The sequence below is a fragment of the Primulina eburnea genome, chromosome 1, assembly GCF_022965805.1.
Source record: "Primulina eburnea isolate SZY01 chromosome 1, ASM2296580v1, whole genome shotgun sequence".
NCBI lineage: Eukaryota > Viridiplantae > Streptophyta > Magnoliopsida > Lamiales > Gesneriaceae > Primulina > Primulina eburnea.
The window spans coordinates 2,710,436-2,730,030 of NC_133101.1; the positions used below are offsets into that span (position 1 = coordinate 2,710,436).

Genomic DNA, 19,595 nt, shown 5'->3' on the forward strand with positions numbered 1-19,595 from the left:
ATTTGCGTCTAAAACGTCTATGTATCCAAGTCACAAAACCTACTTGTAACCAAAATGTCGAAAAGCCGCAGAGAAGAGCTTAATGCTTTGGAATGAGGCAAATACCGCCGTTAAGATTGTGCAAAGTTATGGGACATCAATCTACTTCATCTACTGTGATAGATAATACTTGGTGGGAGCATTAGAGAAAGATGGAACAAATTGCTCCAATCTTCGGTGAACAAATTTCAAAATATCAAGGAATTTTAAATCGAAGAAGTCTTCTAAATTGAAAATAATTTCGTATTAATTATTTAATATTATTTGATTAAATTTAAAATAGGAATAGGAATTCTGGCCAATCTGTGACCGTCATTGGGAGGAGTACCCTCTCGTACGACATATGGACCCAACCCACCCGCCGCCCAATGAAAAGTAAATGCAAACCCCTTCCGACTCTCCCAAGGCCCGCCACAATTATGGACTAATCATTAAGGGCTTTTAAATAAATCAGACTCAATCATTGCAAACTACTTGGTTTACATAAATAAATATTAGTGAGATTAGTATCAGTTAAATTCAATTTTCGACCATATATTGTTGATAAAACAGCCTTTTCATTTTTATAAATTTATACTTACAACATGGTTATGATAATAAAATTAAGAATGAAAATAAAATTTTAATATCTGTACTATTTTATTAAATTTGAAATACTTAGAATAATTAATTTTGGTGTCATAGTCTGTTTTAGTAATTATATATATTAATAAAATGTTAAAATTTTAATGCAAATTATATGTAGTTAAACAGATAGAGTCATTGTTTATTGACCTTTAGGTTATAAGTTCAATTCCCGTTGTTGTCATTTTTTTATTATTTTATTTTTTAATTATATATCAAAATTACAGTGTAGTCCCTTACTATTTCTTATAATTATATTTTGATACTCATTTAAATATAAATCAAATGAATTATAAAAAATATTATAGATCAACTAGTTTTATAAAAAAAATTGAACCTAAATTTATAACTTCATTCTGAATTTCTTTGATCTCAATTATATATACTTCTTCAAACTGATTAAAAAATTCACTAAAAATATCGATTATATAAAAAAAATTAAATCTATCATTATATATATATATATGTGTGTGTGTGCGTGCGTGCGTATGCGTGATTTGTCATGTTATAATTAAGACGAGACGAGACGAGTACTAAAATTCGATAAATCTCCATCGTTGTGATCAATAAATATTTCCCTAGGTTTGTTTCCTTGTTGAATCCATCAGCCTATTTAACTCCGCCACGCCTCTGACAAACCCCCCCACGATTCACCTATTAGCTCTCCTAATCTTAACCAGTCACCATACTTGCCGACCTAACACATCAACAATGGCGGTTTCATTCTTCCCTCGCTCTGTCGGCCTATATATATGATTCTAATTTATACACCCACTTCTTTTCACACTTTCTTCCTTCATTCTTTGTCCCATAATTTAACGAAATATGACGATAGCATATCGTGTACGGCTGTATTTCCTTGTTTCGTGGCTCATCATGTTAATCTCAGGTATTGTGGTTTCATCTGTTTCTTGGTTTATTGTGATCGGTTTTGTTATTGAATATTGGCTTTGATGGTTGATTTGTTTGTTCTTGAATCCAGGCGGGGCGTTTTCAGCGACGTTTACTTTTGTGAACCAGTGTTCTTACACAGTATGGCCGGGGATACTATCCAACGCCGGCACTCCACAGCTTTCGACCACGGGATTCGCACTCGGGCCCGGTGGCTCGGTTCCGATCCCCGTCCCTTCCGCATGGTCCGGCCGCATGTGGGGACGAACTTTCTGTTCCCAGAACCCCACGTCTGGAAAATTCACCTGCGTCACCGGCGACTGCGGCTCAGGGAACATGGAGTGCAGCGGCGGTGGAGCGGAGCCTCCAGCTACTCTGGCGGAGTTCACGCTCAACGGGGCAGACGGGCTCGACTTCTATGACGTCAGCCTCGTGGACGGTTACAATCTTCCTATGCTAGTGGTCCCTAAGAACGGCGACAGAGGGAATTGTACGGTTACGGGGTGCATAGCCGACCTAAACGCTGCCTGCCCTTCTGATTTGAAGGTGACGAACGACGACGGTGCGAGCGTTGCCTGCAAGAGCGCCTGTGAGGCGTTCGAGGATCCTCAATACTGCTGCAGCGGAGAGTACGCGACGCCGGATACTTGCCGGCCGACCGCGTACTCGGAATTGTTCAAAAACGCGTGCCCACGAGCTTACAGTTATGCCTACGACGATGGGAGCAGCACATTTACGTGCGCTTCTGCAGATTACGACATCACCTTCTGCCCTACTCCTTCTGCCAGGTGATAAATTTTATGCTCCAAGTATTCTTTTATTTATTGCTCCATCAATTTCTTTTCAGTGCCACATTTTCATGTCAAGTTCGCATTTTTTTTGTTCCATAATTATGACGTGCAGTCCTAATACTATATTTTGTTATCTAATTCTAGTCGACAACTATTAAGTTTCCTAGAATTCAATAATGTCGTGGAATTTCTCAGACTCAAATAAATCTCATAAATTTTGGACAATTTTTAGCACTACATCGATTTCCTAGAACACATGCATTTAATTTTAGGATATAGTTCTAATTTAGGAAAAAAAAATTCATTAAGCACTAATTCCAAAAGACATTTGAATGAAATACCTTGCTATAAATATTTTGATTATGTTGCGACAAAAAAAAAAGAACAAGATGGTTCTGTTAATTTTATATTCCAAGAAGTAATAGCTTGCTAAACATTAATCTAAACAATTAAAGATTGTAAACGTGGATTATGGCCAACACACCTTAGCTTAGAATTATGAGTCATTGTTATTTGTCTAACCTCAATTAATCACCTTCTTACATATATGAAATGCCTACCAACAGACCAATAATTAGCTTTCCACTTTAGACGTTATTTATTAAACCCAATTTTACTTTATATTATACATATATATGTATATATATATATATATATAAATATATCAATCTGGCAATGATAATTGTGACAAAAATATGTGAATATATTGGACACGTAATTTGTCCCGACTTTGGTCTTTTCAAGAAAAGAGGCGCCGACCGCTCCGTGTCCACTCCCTTACAACTTAAATTGTTCATCAAATGTTGTTTGAAACTATAGAAAAATATGATATTAGTATCATCATCAAACTTCCCTTTTATTCAGCTATGACAATCTTTTGTTTGGTAGAGTATCGCTGATTTTGATCCTCCTTGGATTTTTTTATGCTTCTCTCAACGTGTTACGTGAATTTAAAATATAGGTGTTAGAGATATGTGGGTAATCAGTCTTTCTGTACCATAAACTTAGCCAACTTGCGATGTGGATGATTTTAACTTGCGTTGCGTACAACCCATGCAACTAAAATAATTTGGCATTTAATTTCAATTATTAGAGTTCGCATGGAGGATATATAGAATAATAATACTGTATTAATAATAATAATTGTAATTATTTTGTGCAGTAATAAGAAATCAAGTGGAGGTAAAATAAGTGGGTCCAGTGACTCCTCGTTGTCATCAAGTGCTCCTTCTTATTGGGCCTACGCTTCCGTTTTCATCACCTTTCTATCAGTTTCTTGGCAGTTATGGGCTCAACCCAACTAGGCGCAACAAAGGCCCATTACTGTATCTTGTGATTGGTGGGCTTCGATATGAATGGGACCTCCGATTCCGCATGACGATCGTGGATCATAACTACTAGGGAAACGAAGCCCGACCCGAAACTGCTTTCCGCCATTTTTGGATGGTTTTGTGGATCTTGAAGCATATTTGCTTTGGAAGGGAGAGAGAGCCAAAAATGGTATGACACCGATTGCAAAAATGAATTTTATATATATATATATATATATATATATATTGTTTAGTTGATTTCTTGTAAGTATTTATTTTGACTATTACATAAAGCAATATCAAAACTGTCATAAAAAAATATGTACAAATTGCAACAAATGTCTCTTAAAACTATAGAAAAAGTAGCAAGAGTAAAAAGCCCTCCGCGGTACTGATCTTAATAAATATAGAGAATATCTATTAACATTGTGTTTTTTTTTTGTTGGTCTTTATTCTTTATTTTACCGGAATACTGATATGGCGTCACACATCTTAAATTGTTTTATTTCGTTTTAGTAATTTTTGGTGTCATATTAGTTTCTTTTATGTCATATCAATATTCTAATAAAATAAAAATAAAATCAATTATTTAATCAGCAATATTAACGTTTTTATTCTAATTTATTTTCTCCGTTTGGCTTTCCGTGCTGGGGTTGCCTCTTCCATGACATGAACATGGTGGAAAAGGCCGTGTATGGGTCCAAAAATTCAACTTGAGGATGAAAATTGTCTAAATTTAGTAATTCTTTTAATAATTAACATTTCATAATTTTAAAATATTATATGGATGATCTCACGGATCAATATTTGTCATACAGATCAATATGATTTATATTTAGAGTGAAAATCAATATTTTTAAATTAAAAATTAATATTTTTAATTGATCGAGCCGGGTCTGAGATCTGTCATTGAAACAATCTCACATATCAATATCCATGAGATAGATCGACCTGATTTGTATTTGGAGTGAAAATCAATATTTTTGACATAAAAATTAATATTTTTCATTGATCAAATCAGATCACAATGTATCAGTATTTGTAAATCACGAAAAAGTTAAATTTAATGTTACGGGAGGGTCCATTTGTTGAATCAACCACATCACGACGATGTCATAAGCATCTTTTTTGAAGAATTTGATTTTATTATCTTAAAATAACATATAAACCAATTTAGATGATGTTTTCAAGTGTGGAAATAATAAGATGCTTTGATATATTATGGCATTACATTTGAGTTGACATATCTCCTTATTTTTTTATAAATCACCGCAACATTGAATATTTTCCTATCTTTTTTGTCTTCTTATTGGAAAAAAAATCTCAACTTTTTCATTTCCATGTAAAAATATTATTTTCCACAAAGAAAAAAATAGATCCAGATGCAAACAAATCGAATTTGCTAGAAAAATTTATATCCGAAAATGATAGTAACTCGAGATCAAATTATTATGTTTTTAATAGTTCGTTAACCTCTCACAATCGTTAATATTTTATTATTTTAATATAATTATATATTAAATAAAATATTCTTCTAGCTTTTAAATATTTAGTTTCGAGCAAAAAAAATTAAATGACTTGAACTTTGAAACAAGATTGACTAAAATATATCTAATTCGAGCTAAAATCAACCTTAAAGATTTTTTTCTCCTTATTTAGTTCAATTTGGTTTGTTTACACGATAAATCGTCTTTAATTAAAAATCACCATTTTTTTTCTATTTTAGAAAAATATTCAATAAAATAAGATTCTGAGAAAACGGATAGATATTTTATCATAAATGCATATATTATACTTACATATATTACTCTATTTATCTTCATGTCAGTCGCGAGCCTCATCGACAAACTTGAAAACAAAATTAAAAAATGTGGATAAAGAATTTATTATTTTTATATTTTTCTAGTAATCATGTCTACATGTACATTAATTTTTTGTACTAAATAAAGCCTTGAGAAGCAAAAACGAGCATTGTTTTTCCCATTAAAAAAAACTTCTGTCTCCTTCGATAGAATTGAGATCTCTTCCTTTATTTCCCTTTTTATTTTTGTATTTTTCAAAAATATTAAATTTCCACGGAGAAAACAAATAAATCTCCACCCTTTTCTACATTGAATTTTATAAACCACCCCACCCCCCCCCCCCCCCACCCCCCCTTCCCCCATTTGTTCCCCTTTTTCCTTTTACCCTTTGCTTTTATTATCATATATTAGTATTATTGTTAATTTGTTATCATGCAAATTCCTTTGTAAGATTACCCGAATAAATACAAGGCTTTATCTTTTTTATAGGCATTTTAGAGATGCAAAAGTTCAAGAAACAAATTTGATCGGGAGCTTTTTGGGAAAGGAATGTTTTTTCTGAGATGAAAATATTTAATAAAGAAGAGAACTAATTCAATTAGAAAATTATTTTTATTTTTTTAAAAAAAATAGATATAAAAAGATTCGATAAAAAGCTCAAGAAATCTTTATCCAATTGAGAAACCTTTTTCACAATAAAATGAACCAATTAATTGGAGGACAAAAACCTGTGTAAGACTGTCTCACGGATCGTATTTTGTGATACAGATCTCTTATTTGGGTCATCCACGGAAAAATATTAATTTTTATGTTAAGAGTATTACGTTTTATTGTGAATATCGGTAGAGTTGACTCGTCTGACAGATAAAAAAAAGCAAGAACACAAGGACTTGCAGTCAGCTTATAAATTGAAAAGCAGTGAAGATTTTTTTGGCATATTTTTCTATTAGCATTTAAAGATAATTAGTGTTTGAACTATATTATTTAGTTGGAGTTGGTGAAGCCATAAATCACTAGCATTTATGTTTATATTGTGGGTGTATATAAGAAAGTAGGTCCATTTAACTATATTTCAGATGATGCGAAATTTGACAAATAAATAATTACTAAAAATAAATATAATAATATAAGATAATATTATTTATTTCATCGACAAAATATTTAAAATAAAAATCATATTTTTGAATTCGGTAATTTTGAGAAAAATGCATCTGCCAATGATTTATTTAAGAATCAGTACCCACAAGTTTTTTTTTGTATTTTAGTACCTGACACAAGATCAACTTAGTTTTTACTACTTGTTTCAAGTATTTTTACCTTTTTACCATTGTTAACTAATAAAAAACTATTTAAATTCTTATTTTTGTTAGTCCTTCTCTTTCCACTCATAATTCACAAATATATTTGGATGACATGTACATTGAATTAAAATATTTTTTTATTTAAAAAACAATCACAACTAAGCATTGAACTTTTTGAAATACTTTGTTTTACTTGGAAATACTAAATTTCAATTTTAAAATACTTGATTTAATAAATGACATACTCAGAATTGGTATTAAAATACTGAATATTCGAAAATGTAATGCAAGTTCACCAAGTGCTTGTATTTCCATCCAAGATCTATTTGGATGACATATTCATTTCATTTAATTATTTTTTTTTATTTTTAAAAACATAAATTCGCAACTAAGCATTGAACATTTTCAAGTACTTAGTTTTACTTGCGAAATACCTAATTTCAGTTTTAAAATACTTGATTTGATAAATGAGATACTCCGAATAGGTATTAAAATACTGGATATTCGAATATGCAATTCAAGTTCACCAAGTGCTCGTATTTCCATCCAAGATCCATTTGGATGACATGTTCATTTCATTTAATTATTTTTTATATTTAAAAAAACAATTTCGCAATTACGCATTGAACTTTTTCAAGTACTTAGTTTTATTTGTGAAATATCTAATTTCAGTTTTAAAATACTTGATTTGGTAATTGAGATACTCATAAAAGTTAATAAAATACTAGATATTCTAGTAGGCAATGTAAGTTCACCAAATGCTCTCATTTCCATCCAAGATGCATTTGGATGGCATGTACATTTCATTTAAATATTTTTTTATTTTTAAAAGAAAAACAAATTCACAACTAAGCATTGAACTTTTTGAAATACTTATTTTTACTTGCGAAATACCTAATTTCAATTTTAAAATACTTGATTTAGTAAATGAAATACTCAGAATGAATATTAAAATACTGAATATTCGAATATGCAATGTTAGTTCACCAAATGCTCGCATTTCCATTGAAGATGTATTTGGATGACATGTTTATTTCATTTAAGTATTTTTTTATTGTAAAAAAAACAAATTCGTAACTAAGCATTGAATTTTTTCAAATACTTACTTTTACTTGCGAAATATATAATTTCAATTTTAAAATACTTGATTTGATAAATGAGATACTCATAATAGGTATTAAAATAATGGATATTCGAATATGCAACGTAAGTTCACCAAATGTTGGTCTTTCCTCGAAAAATGCATTTGGACGACATATCCTTCTCATGTGATATCTATTTTGTAAAAAAAAAAAAAAAAAACAAATTCATAACTAATCATTGATTTTTTTCAAATATTTACTTTTATTTGCGAGATACCTAATTTCAATTTTAAAATACTTAATTTGATAAATGAGATACTCATAATGGGTATTAAAATACTGGATATTCGAATATACAACGTAAATTCACCAATTATTGGTCTTTCCTCGAAAGATGTATTTGGACGACATATCATTCTCATGTGATGTCTATTTTGTAAAAAAAAAAATATCAAATTCCCAACTAAGCATGAAACTTTTAAAGTACTTAGTTTACTTGATAAGTACCTAATTTCAGTTTTAAAATACTTGATTTCATAAATGAGATACTCAGAATATGTAATAAAATACTGGATATTTCTAATATTCATCATGATGAAATTTCAATGCAATTGAAATTTTAACAAATACATTGTTCATCACTCCTCATTAAATAAAAATAACAATTTATTTCGATATACAAAGAAAGAACTTACTTTTACTCCGGGACAAGTATGCTACTATATTTTTGTTAAAAGTAAGTGCTTATTTTGATCTACAAACAAGCTTATTTTGATCTACAAACAACTTACTCTTACTCCACGATTAGTAATGAACTGTGTTCATTTCTTTAAATGACATGAATAAGTATTTTAATAAATCTTAGTTGGAAAAACCAACCATGACTGAATTTAAGTTGCATATTCAAATATCCAGTATTATATCACATATTATGAGTATCTTATTTACCAAATCAAGTATTTTAAAATTAAAATTAGGTATTTCACAAGTAAATGTAAGTACTTCAAAATGTTCAATGCTTAGTGATCGAGCAAATCCTTCATTGTAAAATTCTTAGTAAAAATTAATAATATTCAAGCTCGAAATAATCGCAAGTGCACGATATCAAGTAATAATATAGTGTACAAGAGTATGATTATCGTTCCTTTAAGGACTGTATTTCTCAATTATTATTCTCATTTATTCAATTTTTAGCAGCGATATTTCAGATGATTGTTTACTACTACAATTATTAAATAAAAACTCAATGAAATGATTCAATGATTAAATGATGAAATAAATAAGCTAGAATGATTGATTAAAGATTAATGAGAAATGAATTTGTTGAGAATCTCGGTTCACCTACCCCTCGCTAATCTACTTAATTCGTTCGACAATGATCTATTCTTTCGAAGAGATTTCCTATCCAATTGAACATGCCCTTTCAAGCTATATCAAACTAATTCAACTTAATGAAGTAACTAAATCTCTTTAATTATTTATCAAGGGTGAATTGCATGTCGTTTTATTTCGACCTACTGGACTATGACTATCGACGGGTATCTGACTTCATATTTCTATGTAAATTGTAAATCCACGGATTATGCTACTCGTTCCTATCAGAGGCTATTCTCTCGAAGAACATTGCCTGGAATCTTCAAACATTCGCTTCAAGCCTATTTTTCTCTTTCAAAGCTTTGTAGCTGCTGAAAAATCCTTGAACATGTCATCCAAATGCATCTTAGAAGGAAATTCGAGCACTTGGTGAACTTACATTGCATATTCGAATATCCAGTGTTTTAAAACTCATTATGAGTATCTCATTTACCAAATCAAGTATTTTAAAACTGAAATTAGGTATTTCACAAGTAAAACTAAGTACTTGAAAAAGTTCAATGCTTAGTTGCAAATTTGTTTTTTACAATAAAAAAACAATTAAATTAAATGAATATGTCATCCAAATATAGATTGGATAGAAATGAGAGCACTTGTTAAACTTACATTGCATATTCGAATATTCAGTATTTTAATATGCATTCTGAGTATCTCATTTACCAAATCAAGTATTTTAAAATTGAAAATAGTTATTTCGCAAATAAAAGTAAGTACTTTAAAATGTTCTATACTTAGTTGCGATTTTTTAAAATAAAGAAAATAATTAAATGAAAGTACTTTAAAATGTTCTATACTTAGTTGCGATTTTTTTAATTTATAAAGAAAATAATTAAATGAAATGAACATGTCATCCAAATGCATTTTGGATGAAAATGCGAACACTTGGTGAACTTACGTTGCATATTCGAATATCCAGTATTTTAATACCTATTCTGAGTATCTCATTTGCTAAATCCAGTATTTTAAAATTGAAATTAGGTATTTCGCAAGTAAAACTAAGTATTTGAAAAAGTTCAATGCTTAGTTATAAATTTGTTTTTTAACAATAAAAAAAATAATTAAATGAAATGAACATATCATCCAAATGTATCTTGGATGAAAATGCGAGCATTTGGTGAACTTACATTGCATATTTTAATATCCAGTATTTTAATATTTATTCTGAGTATTTCATTTACCAAATCAAGTATTTTAACATTGAAATTAAGTATTTCGCAAGTAAAACTAAGTACTTGAAAAAGTCCAATGCTTAGTTGCAAATTTGTTTTTTAAATAAAAAAATATTTAAATGAAATGTACATATCATCCAAATGCATCTTGAATGGACATGCCAGCATTTTGTGAACTTACATTGCCTACTAAAATATCCAGTATTTTATTAACTTTTATATGGGTATCTCAATTATCAAATCAAGTATTTTAAAATTGAAATTATGTATTTCGCGAATAAAAGTAAATACTTCTAAATATTCAATGCTTAGTTGCGAATTTGTTTTTGTTTTTTAAATAAAGAAAATAATTAAATAAAATGAACATGTCATCCAAATACATATTGGATGGAAATGCGAGCATTTGGTGAACTTACGTTGCATATTTGAATATCTAGTATTTTAATACAAATTCTGAGTATCTCATTTACCAAATCAAGTATTTTAAAACTGAAATTAGGTATTTCACAAGTAAAACTAAGTACTTGAAAAACTTCAATGCTTAGTTGCAATTTGTTTTTTAACAGTAAAAAAATAATTAAATGAAATGAACGTGTCATCCAAATGCATCTTGGATGGAAATGAGAGCATTTGGTTAACTTGCGTTGTATATTCAAATATCCAGTATTTTAATACACATTCTGAGTATTTAATTTACTAAATTAAGTATTTTAAAATTTAAATTAAGTATTTCGTAAGTAAAACTAAGTATTTCAAAAAGTTCAATTCTTAGTTGTGAATTTATTTTTTTTAAATAAAAAATTTTTAAATTAAATATACATATCATCCAAATGCATCGATCATGAGTGGAAAGAGAAGATAACAAACAAAAATATGTATTTATATATATTTTTTATTAATTATAAGGGTAAAAAGGTAAAAATGCATGAAACATGTACTAAAAACTAAGTTTGTCTTTTGTCAGGTATTAAAATAGAAAAAAAAACTGATAGGTACTGAATCTTAAGTAAATCATGTGCAGATGTATTTTTTTCCAAATTGCCCGATTTGCATTTTCATTTCATTAATAATAAAGCACTCGCGTCGCATCATAGACAAGTAGTTAGTAGTAGCTATAGTTGGGGTCCCTTTTAATTTCAACCAAACATAATTCTTGGACAGTAATATAAACACTTTAAAATTATAAGATATTCAAAAATAATATTTAATTTTCAGTGTCTCCGATTGAATAATTCCATTGATCATTACAAAATTTTATAGTACGAGAAGAGGCTCGCAAAAGTGGTTTAAACAATGAATCTTGTGGCATAGCTCTCTAGGTTGGTGCTAATTATATGAAAATAAATATATTTAGATATGTTTTGTTCTAATAAAAAGTCATGTTTGTTGTCAAATTATATGCGTGATATTTAAATCACATCTAGAGCTGTCAAATTAGGTTAGGCTCATCAGATTGCTCCTCATGTTTTGCAGCGTCAAATCTACATGTTGCATAGGTTGGAAATTTGTTAATCCGCCCAAATGACGACCGTCCCACCGGCTCCACCAAGTGTTGGGTTTTGTCGAGTTGCGGGCCAACACACTCTAGCCCTTCAACCCGTTAGATATAACTAAAAATTGATACGTTGAATCGTCTGGTCATGTCAATCTATTTTAACAGCTCTAATACACATGTCGGTTTGAAATAAATATTTAAAATTATTTATAATAAAGAGTTGTATAACAAAGTTATATATAGAACGTGACTGATACGAATAATTGCTAAAAGAGTCTATTGTGTAGTTGCACTTATGCGAGTCTGTGCTTGGATCTGGACAAAATGATGCTAGATATCGTATGCAAAAGAAAACCTCAGAAGATAAGCTCTATACTGGACAAAGTGATACACATTTGATAGCATGTGATAAAATGTTACATAAATGACAATCACCTCTCTAGCTTATAAGAGTCGCCTCTAAATTCTCTTTGGTAGTTGATCGACAAGTTAGGTCGCAATGAGGACTTTGCTCTATGGTGCCCTACTAGAAAATTGAAGTTAATATTTTTGTAAAGTATGAAGCTGATAAATGCTTGCTATAGAATTGTAAACAAAATCAGATCGACGTTAATGTCCTCATAATCGAGTCTGGTCGTGCCACGATCTAGATCTTATTCTTCCATAAGCACAAGAGCAAACCCCGTTATCGAAAACCATGATCAAAGATGAGGGAATTCAAGCTAACTAGAATGTTTGAAAGAGTTTACAGAAAAAATTTCTTATGTTTCGATATATTGAGATAATTATACCCAAAAATATATAATTTATCGAATTTTTGTTCAGTTGGGATATTATACAAGAACGAGTTAAATTTCTATACTTTAACCTATAATAGGAAATACAACAAAAAAGCAGCACTCAACATCCTCCACTATTATATTATTCCTTATATTATTCGTTTCTTCCATATTATTTTATATTATGAAATATGTTGTTAATATTTGATCAAATGTATATTTTAAATATATTTTATTCAAGGAACGTTGGTACTATGCCTTTGTGGTGAATCGTTTTTGTAAATTACATATAATTAGGAGCATATCGAAGATAATCAAGATTCCCCTCCCATTGACTCCTCTCCATTCATATACTTTCTGCACATTCTTTTTCTACACCTGACCGGCCGAATCACCATACGCTGCCGCCGGAGCCGCCGGAAAAACCCCGCCATTCATCTCAATCTTGTTCTTAATTTGTTAAAATTTCATAGAATTAAAGCCTATCTGTCATGGGTTCTTCTTGTACTACTTTATTTGCCATTTTTCTGCTCTACTCTTTCCAACAAAAAGGTACACATATAGAGGATTTTCTAAACTAATTTGGGATCACTTTTTGGTTAAAAGATTTTGGGACGAGATTGATTCAGTAAAATTGGATGTTTTGATGATGATGTTTGCTTCCATGCAGGAGTGGTTGATGCTTCAACTTTTACATTCTTAAACAAGTGTTCTCAGACGGTTTGGCCGGCGATTCTCGGCCATCCCCCCATGGAGACCACCGGATTCGAGCTACCCAAAGGCGGCTCACGGGCCTTCCAGGCTCCGACCGGTTGGTCGGGTCGGTTCTGGGGTAGAACCGGGTGCACTTTCGACGGCTCTGACCGTGGCTCCTGCGCCACAGGAGACTGCGGCTCCGGCCAGATGGGGTGCAACGGGGCTGGTTCCACAGCCTCCACGCTGGCGGAATTCACCCTTGGGTCGGGTTCCATGGACTTCTACGACGTGAGCCTCGTGGACGGCTACAATTTGCCAGTGATGGTGGACGCCAGCGGCGGCTCGGGCCAATGCAAATCCACAGGCTGCGTGGAGGACCTGAACAGGCTGTGCCCGGCGGAGCTTAGGACTGATGACGGCGGCGCGTGCCGAAGCGCTTGCGATGCTTATGGCACGCCGGAGTACTGTTGCAAGGGGGAGTACGGGTCTCCATCGACGTGCAAGCCGTCGGCGTACTCGCAGGTGTTCAAGAATGCGTGCCCGAAATCTTACAGCTACGCGTACGATGATGCCACCAGCACCTTCACTTGCACAGCCGCCGACTATTTAATTACCTTTTGTCCCAACCACCCTAGGTACAGCTCTTCAATGCACCACGTCCAACTCAAGTTGTCATAATAATTATAAGAATAAATATTTACACTTCTAATTATTTTATCTTATAACTATAATGATATTATTTATAAAATAGAAAGTTCTTGAGCATGATCACATTCTATATGGTATGTCTCTCGATTTTCACAACAAATTTTTTTGATCACAGCCAAAAATCGTCGAAATCAAGTGACGGAACGACAAATGATTCCGGGCCAAAAGATGGTTCCGGTGCTGGATTTGAGCCGGAACCCATGTTGTCGGATAGGTCGTGGTTGGCAAATTTGGCGATTGGGGCCTCTGCTAGAACAAGTTCTTTTCGTTCCGCCTTTCAAATAGCATCAGTCCTCGTACATCTGGCTTCCACAGTAGTACTTCTGTTGTAATTTTGATTTTGTTGTTCATTTTACTAAACTTGCATCGATAAAATCACAATTCATTAGCCAAAGGCTTAATTTTTGTCGTGCAAGAAGAAATGGATGGATTATTGGGGTGTTACTGAAACATCGGGATTTCCCAGGGGTGAAGTGAAATATCTGGGATTTAAGGGGGTGAATGGCAAAATATAGGAAAAGTTGACATTGATTTTTGATTGATTGTGCCTCTCTAAAATCAACTAATACGAACTTCATTTCGGATCATATATATATATATATATATATATATATATATATATATATATATATGATAATAATGGAGCAACAGTCTTTTCAAAGAGCCGTTGTCAATCGTAAAAATATAATTTCTTTGATTTATTTATTATTTTGAAAATGTGGCTTAAATTTTATAACAAATCACCTTTTTGTATTTAGTTTGTTATGTCATGGTTATGATAGCTACACCGATCGTGGTTCGAAAATCGACGGTTTTGATTATGATAAAGGTTGTGATTTTGTACGCGAATAACTTGAATTCGGTTCTGGTTTCGATTTTGGTTTCGGTTTTGGGTTTTATAATGATTTAAGCAAATTTGAACCGACAATTTTTTAAATTTTAAGGTTGGAAAAAATGACGGGACAACCATGAGGTAATCAAATGAATTAAAGCTGTTTTATTTGATTATTAAAATACTAAATATTATGTATATGTAATTTTAATTAAAAATAAAAGTTGATTAAAGTTAATTGTATAAATTATATACAAAATCTTAAAGTTTAGATTAATTATGGTTTTGTTTACTGTAATAACACAAAAACAACTCTAAATTAATACTTTATAAATTAATAATATCTTTAAAAAAATATTTTTCCCAGCCATTAAACCAATAATTTTGATAAACTAACAAGATAATAAATTTTCGAAAACCCCTTATGTAAATATGGCAAAAACTTGTGTGAAACGGTCTCACGGGTCGTAAATATGAAAAAATATTATCTTTTATGCTAAAAGTATTATTTTTTATTGTGAATATGAGTAAGATTGACCCATCTCACATGACACTCACTCTGTAAATATATAGTCCGATCAATATTATAAAGTGATGATCCTCTAAAATCACAAAACACGAGTTAGTAAAAAATGATTCTATTGGTATTTTTTCCCTTGAAATTCAATCTCATCTCTAATAGATATATATATATATATATATATATATATATATTTTTTAATGCAAATAAAATATAGAAACAATTAAAATATAGAAATTTCTTTTACGAAAATAGAATAATTCCAAATAATAAACTAATAAATATGGAAATTTGTTTAGTTAATAATACGGAAACTTCCGGTGCTACATCAATTTTATTACTAAATGTTGGCCAATTCTATCTTACTTCAGATGGGTTACGTACACCCTCATTTCATTTTTTTACACGTGTTATTATTATTATCATTAATTTATTATTATTATTATTATTATTATTATATTTGACGATACTTTTAACCATAATCACACAAACAAACTATTAAATTCTTTTTTTTCTGTATATTATGCATTTAACACGTGTCATATTATTATTATTATCCCCAAATTTTAAAACTCAATATTTTATATTTATAAATTATATGAAATATTTATTTGATTGTAAAACTTTTATGTTGAGATTTTGGATGCATTTTTTTATAGGATGTTTGGAAATCTCGATGTTGTGAGGACATCGGTTGGAGATTTTAAATTACAATGTTAGAACACATCTTTTGTTTATTTAGAATGAAAATGTTTTGTAATTTCAATTTTGTTGAAAGAAATATCACGTTTTTAGTAGTTTATTCATTATTTATATTATCATGTTTTTATGTAATTTTGATTAATATGTTTTATATTTTATTGAAGAAATATGATTTATTTCTGGATATATTTAAAAATTTATAGTGTTAAAAGTGCAAGAAGCAAGAGAGATTTTTTATTTAATTTAAGTATAAGCTTTAAATGTCCAAAATAAAAGTGAAAATTTTATATATCAACTCAAAACTAAAAGTACCGTCAAATGCAATAATAATAATAATAATAATAATAATAATAAATGGTTAAAGTATAGTCAAATATAATAATAATGATGATGATGATGATGAAAAATGGACACGTGTAAAAATGAAATAGGTGTAACCCACTTGAATTAGGATAGAATTGGCCCTATATGTTAGATATCGAAAATGTACTTATTAATTTCTAGAGATTTTACTATATATAATTCGGTTTTTGGATTTTTAACTTCGGGAACCGAAATCGAACCGGAAGTCCTCAGTTCCAGTTTTAAATTTTGCAACCGATATTAATAAAAACTTTCGATTTCAGTTTACGAGCAACAGTTGTAGTTCATATATAGGACCGAAGAATAATAGTCTTCCTCTTATATTAGATTATATTAATTTTTGAGTAAGTTTATTGTATGACAGTCTCACGAATCTTTATCTGTGAGACGGATCAACCCTACCGATATTTACAATAAAAAATAATATTCTTAGCATAAAAAGTAATTTTTTTTCATGGATGACCCAAATAAAAGATATGCCTCACAAAATACAACCCGTTATACCGTCTCACACAATTTTTTGTTTTATTTCTTTATTTTAATCCAAAATTAAAAGCTACTATTTTAGGCAATATTTAATCAGATGCATCTAATTTTAATTACTTTTCTATTTAAGTGTCCTTCCATTTTCTCTTCCTTTTTTTACCTTTAAAAGTGAAAGTATCTAATATCAATCGTCCACGGTGGTTGGGCCGAAGTTACCATAATGAGATAGATATATATATATATATATATATATATATATATATATATATATATATATATATATATATATATATATATATATATATATATATATATTTTAAAATTAGAGGTTGTCGGCCACTAATTTTTCCCTGACTTCAAGTAATTTTTTTATTGCTCCTAAATTTTCTAAGTGGTTTTAATTCTAGAAACATAAATATATTAAAAAATATTAATCATAAAAATATAACTTCACCGTTTATATATCTCACGTTCATCAAGTGAGAAAATTAAAAGGTTACATAATATAATATCGATTCCACTATCTAATTGTTTAAATTTTGTGAAAATTTTATTATTTTCACACATATATTCAACTTTATCAATAAATTTGATACAATAAATGGAGTGTTAATATTTATATAATATAAAATTATAAATTTCACAATTTTTATAATAAGTTAAATTATTTTATACAAATCTATAATTTCGTACGAAGTAATGGAATAGGAAGACATTTTAATTTCGAAATGATTTAATTGAAGATGAGATAATGATGTTGAATTATAATTGTACTTAAAAGTTTGTATTAATCATGCAACCAGAGAAAAGGGTTGACTTAACAATAATTACATTTACCTTTTCTTTAATTGGTCTCTGTTTTAATAATGGTTTTGCAGATATTTTAAACCATTGGAATATTTCTTTTAGTAATCACTCTAGTTTACCATCCACAGTTTATATTTCCTCTTATAAAAAATTGCTTTGGCATTTGTAATATTCATGATTACGGTTAGCATTCCATCGATTCGATTATCGATCTATATATTCTATTTATTTTATCGATGTTAACTAGGTTAACATGAATGAAAAACCTAAACTGAACCAATATTTTTTTAAAATTTAAATTGAATATTTGAATAAATATGTTAATTGTCTTAAATCGGTTATATAAAATTAATGAGAGTTGTATATACGGTCTTGGATAATTTTCATCATTTGAGTTAATTTTTGGGGTTGAGTTGGATACAAGTCTCAATCTTAATATGATATTAGAAGTCATGTTTCACCATTATATATTGGACTGTCCATAGTTGTACTACTCGATCTGCACATAGTTGTATCATTTGTAAACTTTACGCTCCAGACGTATTTATTTCTGGACATGAGGATGATGTGTTATTTGTCTCATATCGGTTATATAAAATTCATGAGAGTTGTATATATGTTATTGAGCAATCATCCTTTGAGGTAGTTTGTGGGATTGAGTTAGGTCTAAATCTAATTCTAAGTCTAAGTCTAAGTCTTAACAAAATCGAATCAAAATTTCGAATTCATTCGGTTTAATGGAACTAATGGTTACACCTGTTCATGCCAATACTAAAAAGTGTCCATGTTTTTTACATGGAAATAAATTCGAATCATGTAGATAATATTTTTTAAAATTTTTTTATCAATTGTTTTCAAAAGCTAGCTCGTCAACCTGGATGAATCTATCTAGGCCATTCAGTTACAATCTAACGGTCCTAATTATTACATTTCGTGAATATCCATGTCCATGTGTGATTATATCATCGTACCAAAATGGTATTATCCCAATATTTCATCGAATGGTAAAAGATTATCGAGATTTTTTTTACGTTATTTCTAGATCATCAATATTATGTTAAATTTCGTTAAAATATGAGCGACTCATATTAGATTGAGATATGTGAATTAATTTTATTCGCAACTCGTGTAGGAGTAAAAGAAAAGAGAAATTTCGCTAATAAATTATTTTGTCCGAGAAAGAGATTACATAAAGAAAATATTTGTTATCTTTTTTTTACTATTTAGTTATTATTGCTAAAATGCCTATTTGTATGCATTATATATACATATAGGGCGTGTTTAGTTGAGTGGATTAAATAAGGATAGATTAATAGTCAAATATTTATCGTTAAAATTTTAAGATGTTTTAATAATCATTTTGACTCAGTTTAAGATCCAATTTTATTAATCAAATAGTTATCCATAAAATTGGATCTTAAATCAGATCAAAATGATTATTAAAACAACTTAAAATTTTAACGATAAATATTTGACTATTAATCTATCCTTATTTAATCCACTCAACCAAACACACCCATAGAATATGTATTTTGTGATACGGTTTCACGAATCAATTTCACCGAGACGATTCAACTCGATTTATATTTAATGTAAAAGATAATACTTTCACAAACATAAATGAAGATAAACATTTGGCTAATATGATGCTTCGAAGGGAATCTCATCCTCACCTTTTGCCAGCACTCACAAAGTTTTCACATATATTCTAAGCAGAATATCTCTTCTTTATTTTGTTTCGCGTTAAAGTGTTCAGGATTATATATTTTAATGGCAAAAGTTTACCGCCCATGCACCAAATATTTATTAGTACTAGAAAAATAT

At 30.0% G+C, this 19,595-nt stretch overlaps 2 protein-coding genes across 2 annotated transcripts; both read left to right on the plus strand.

The window, feature by feature from the left end:
* Window positions 1-1,215: 1,215 nt before the first annotated feature.
* Window positions 1,216-3,676, plus strand: LOC140812318 (thaumatin-like protein 1). The gene is made up of 3 exons (XM_073170586.1): window positions 1,216-1,552; window positions 1,646-2,342; window positions 3,508-3,676. The coding sequence occupies exons 1-3, from the start codon at window positions 1,489-1,491 to the stop codon at window positions 3,647-3,649; spliced, it is 903 nt and encodes a 300-aa protein (XP_073026687.1). The 5' UTR covers window positions 1,216-1,488; the 3' UTR covers window positions 3,650-3,676.
* A 9,180-nt stretch (window positions 3,677-12,856) lies between these two features.
* LOC140812390 (thaumatin-like protein 1) lies at window positions 12,857-14,462 on the plus strand. The gene is made up of 3 exons (XM_073170670.1): window positions 12,857-13,209; window positions 13,328-13,988; window positions 14,177-14,462. Exons 1-3 carry the CDS (start codon window positions 13,149-13,151, stop codon window positions 14,391-14,393), a joined length of 939 nt encoding a protein of 312 aa, XP_073026771.1. The 5' UTR covers window positions 12,857-13,148; the 3' UTR covers window positions 14,394-14,462.
* The last annotated feature ends 5,133 nt before the right edge of the window (window positions 14,463-19,595 follow it).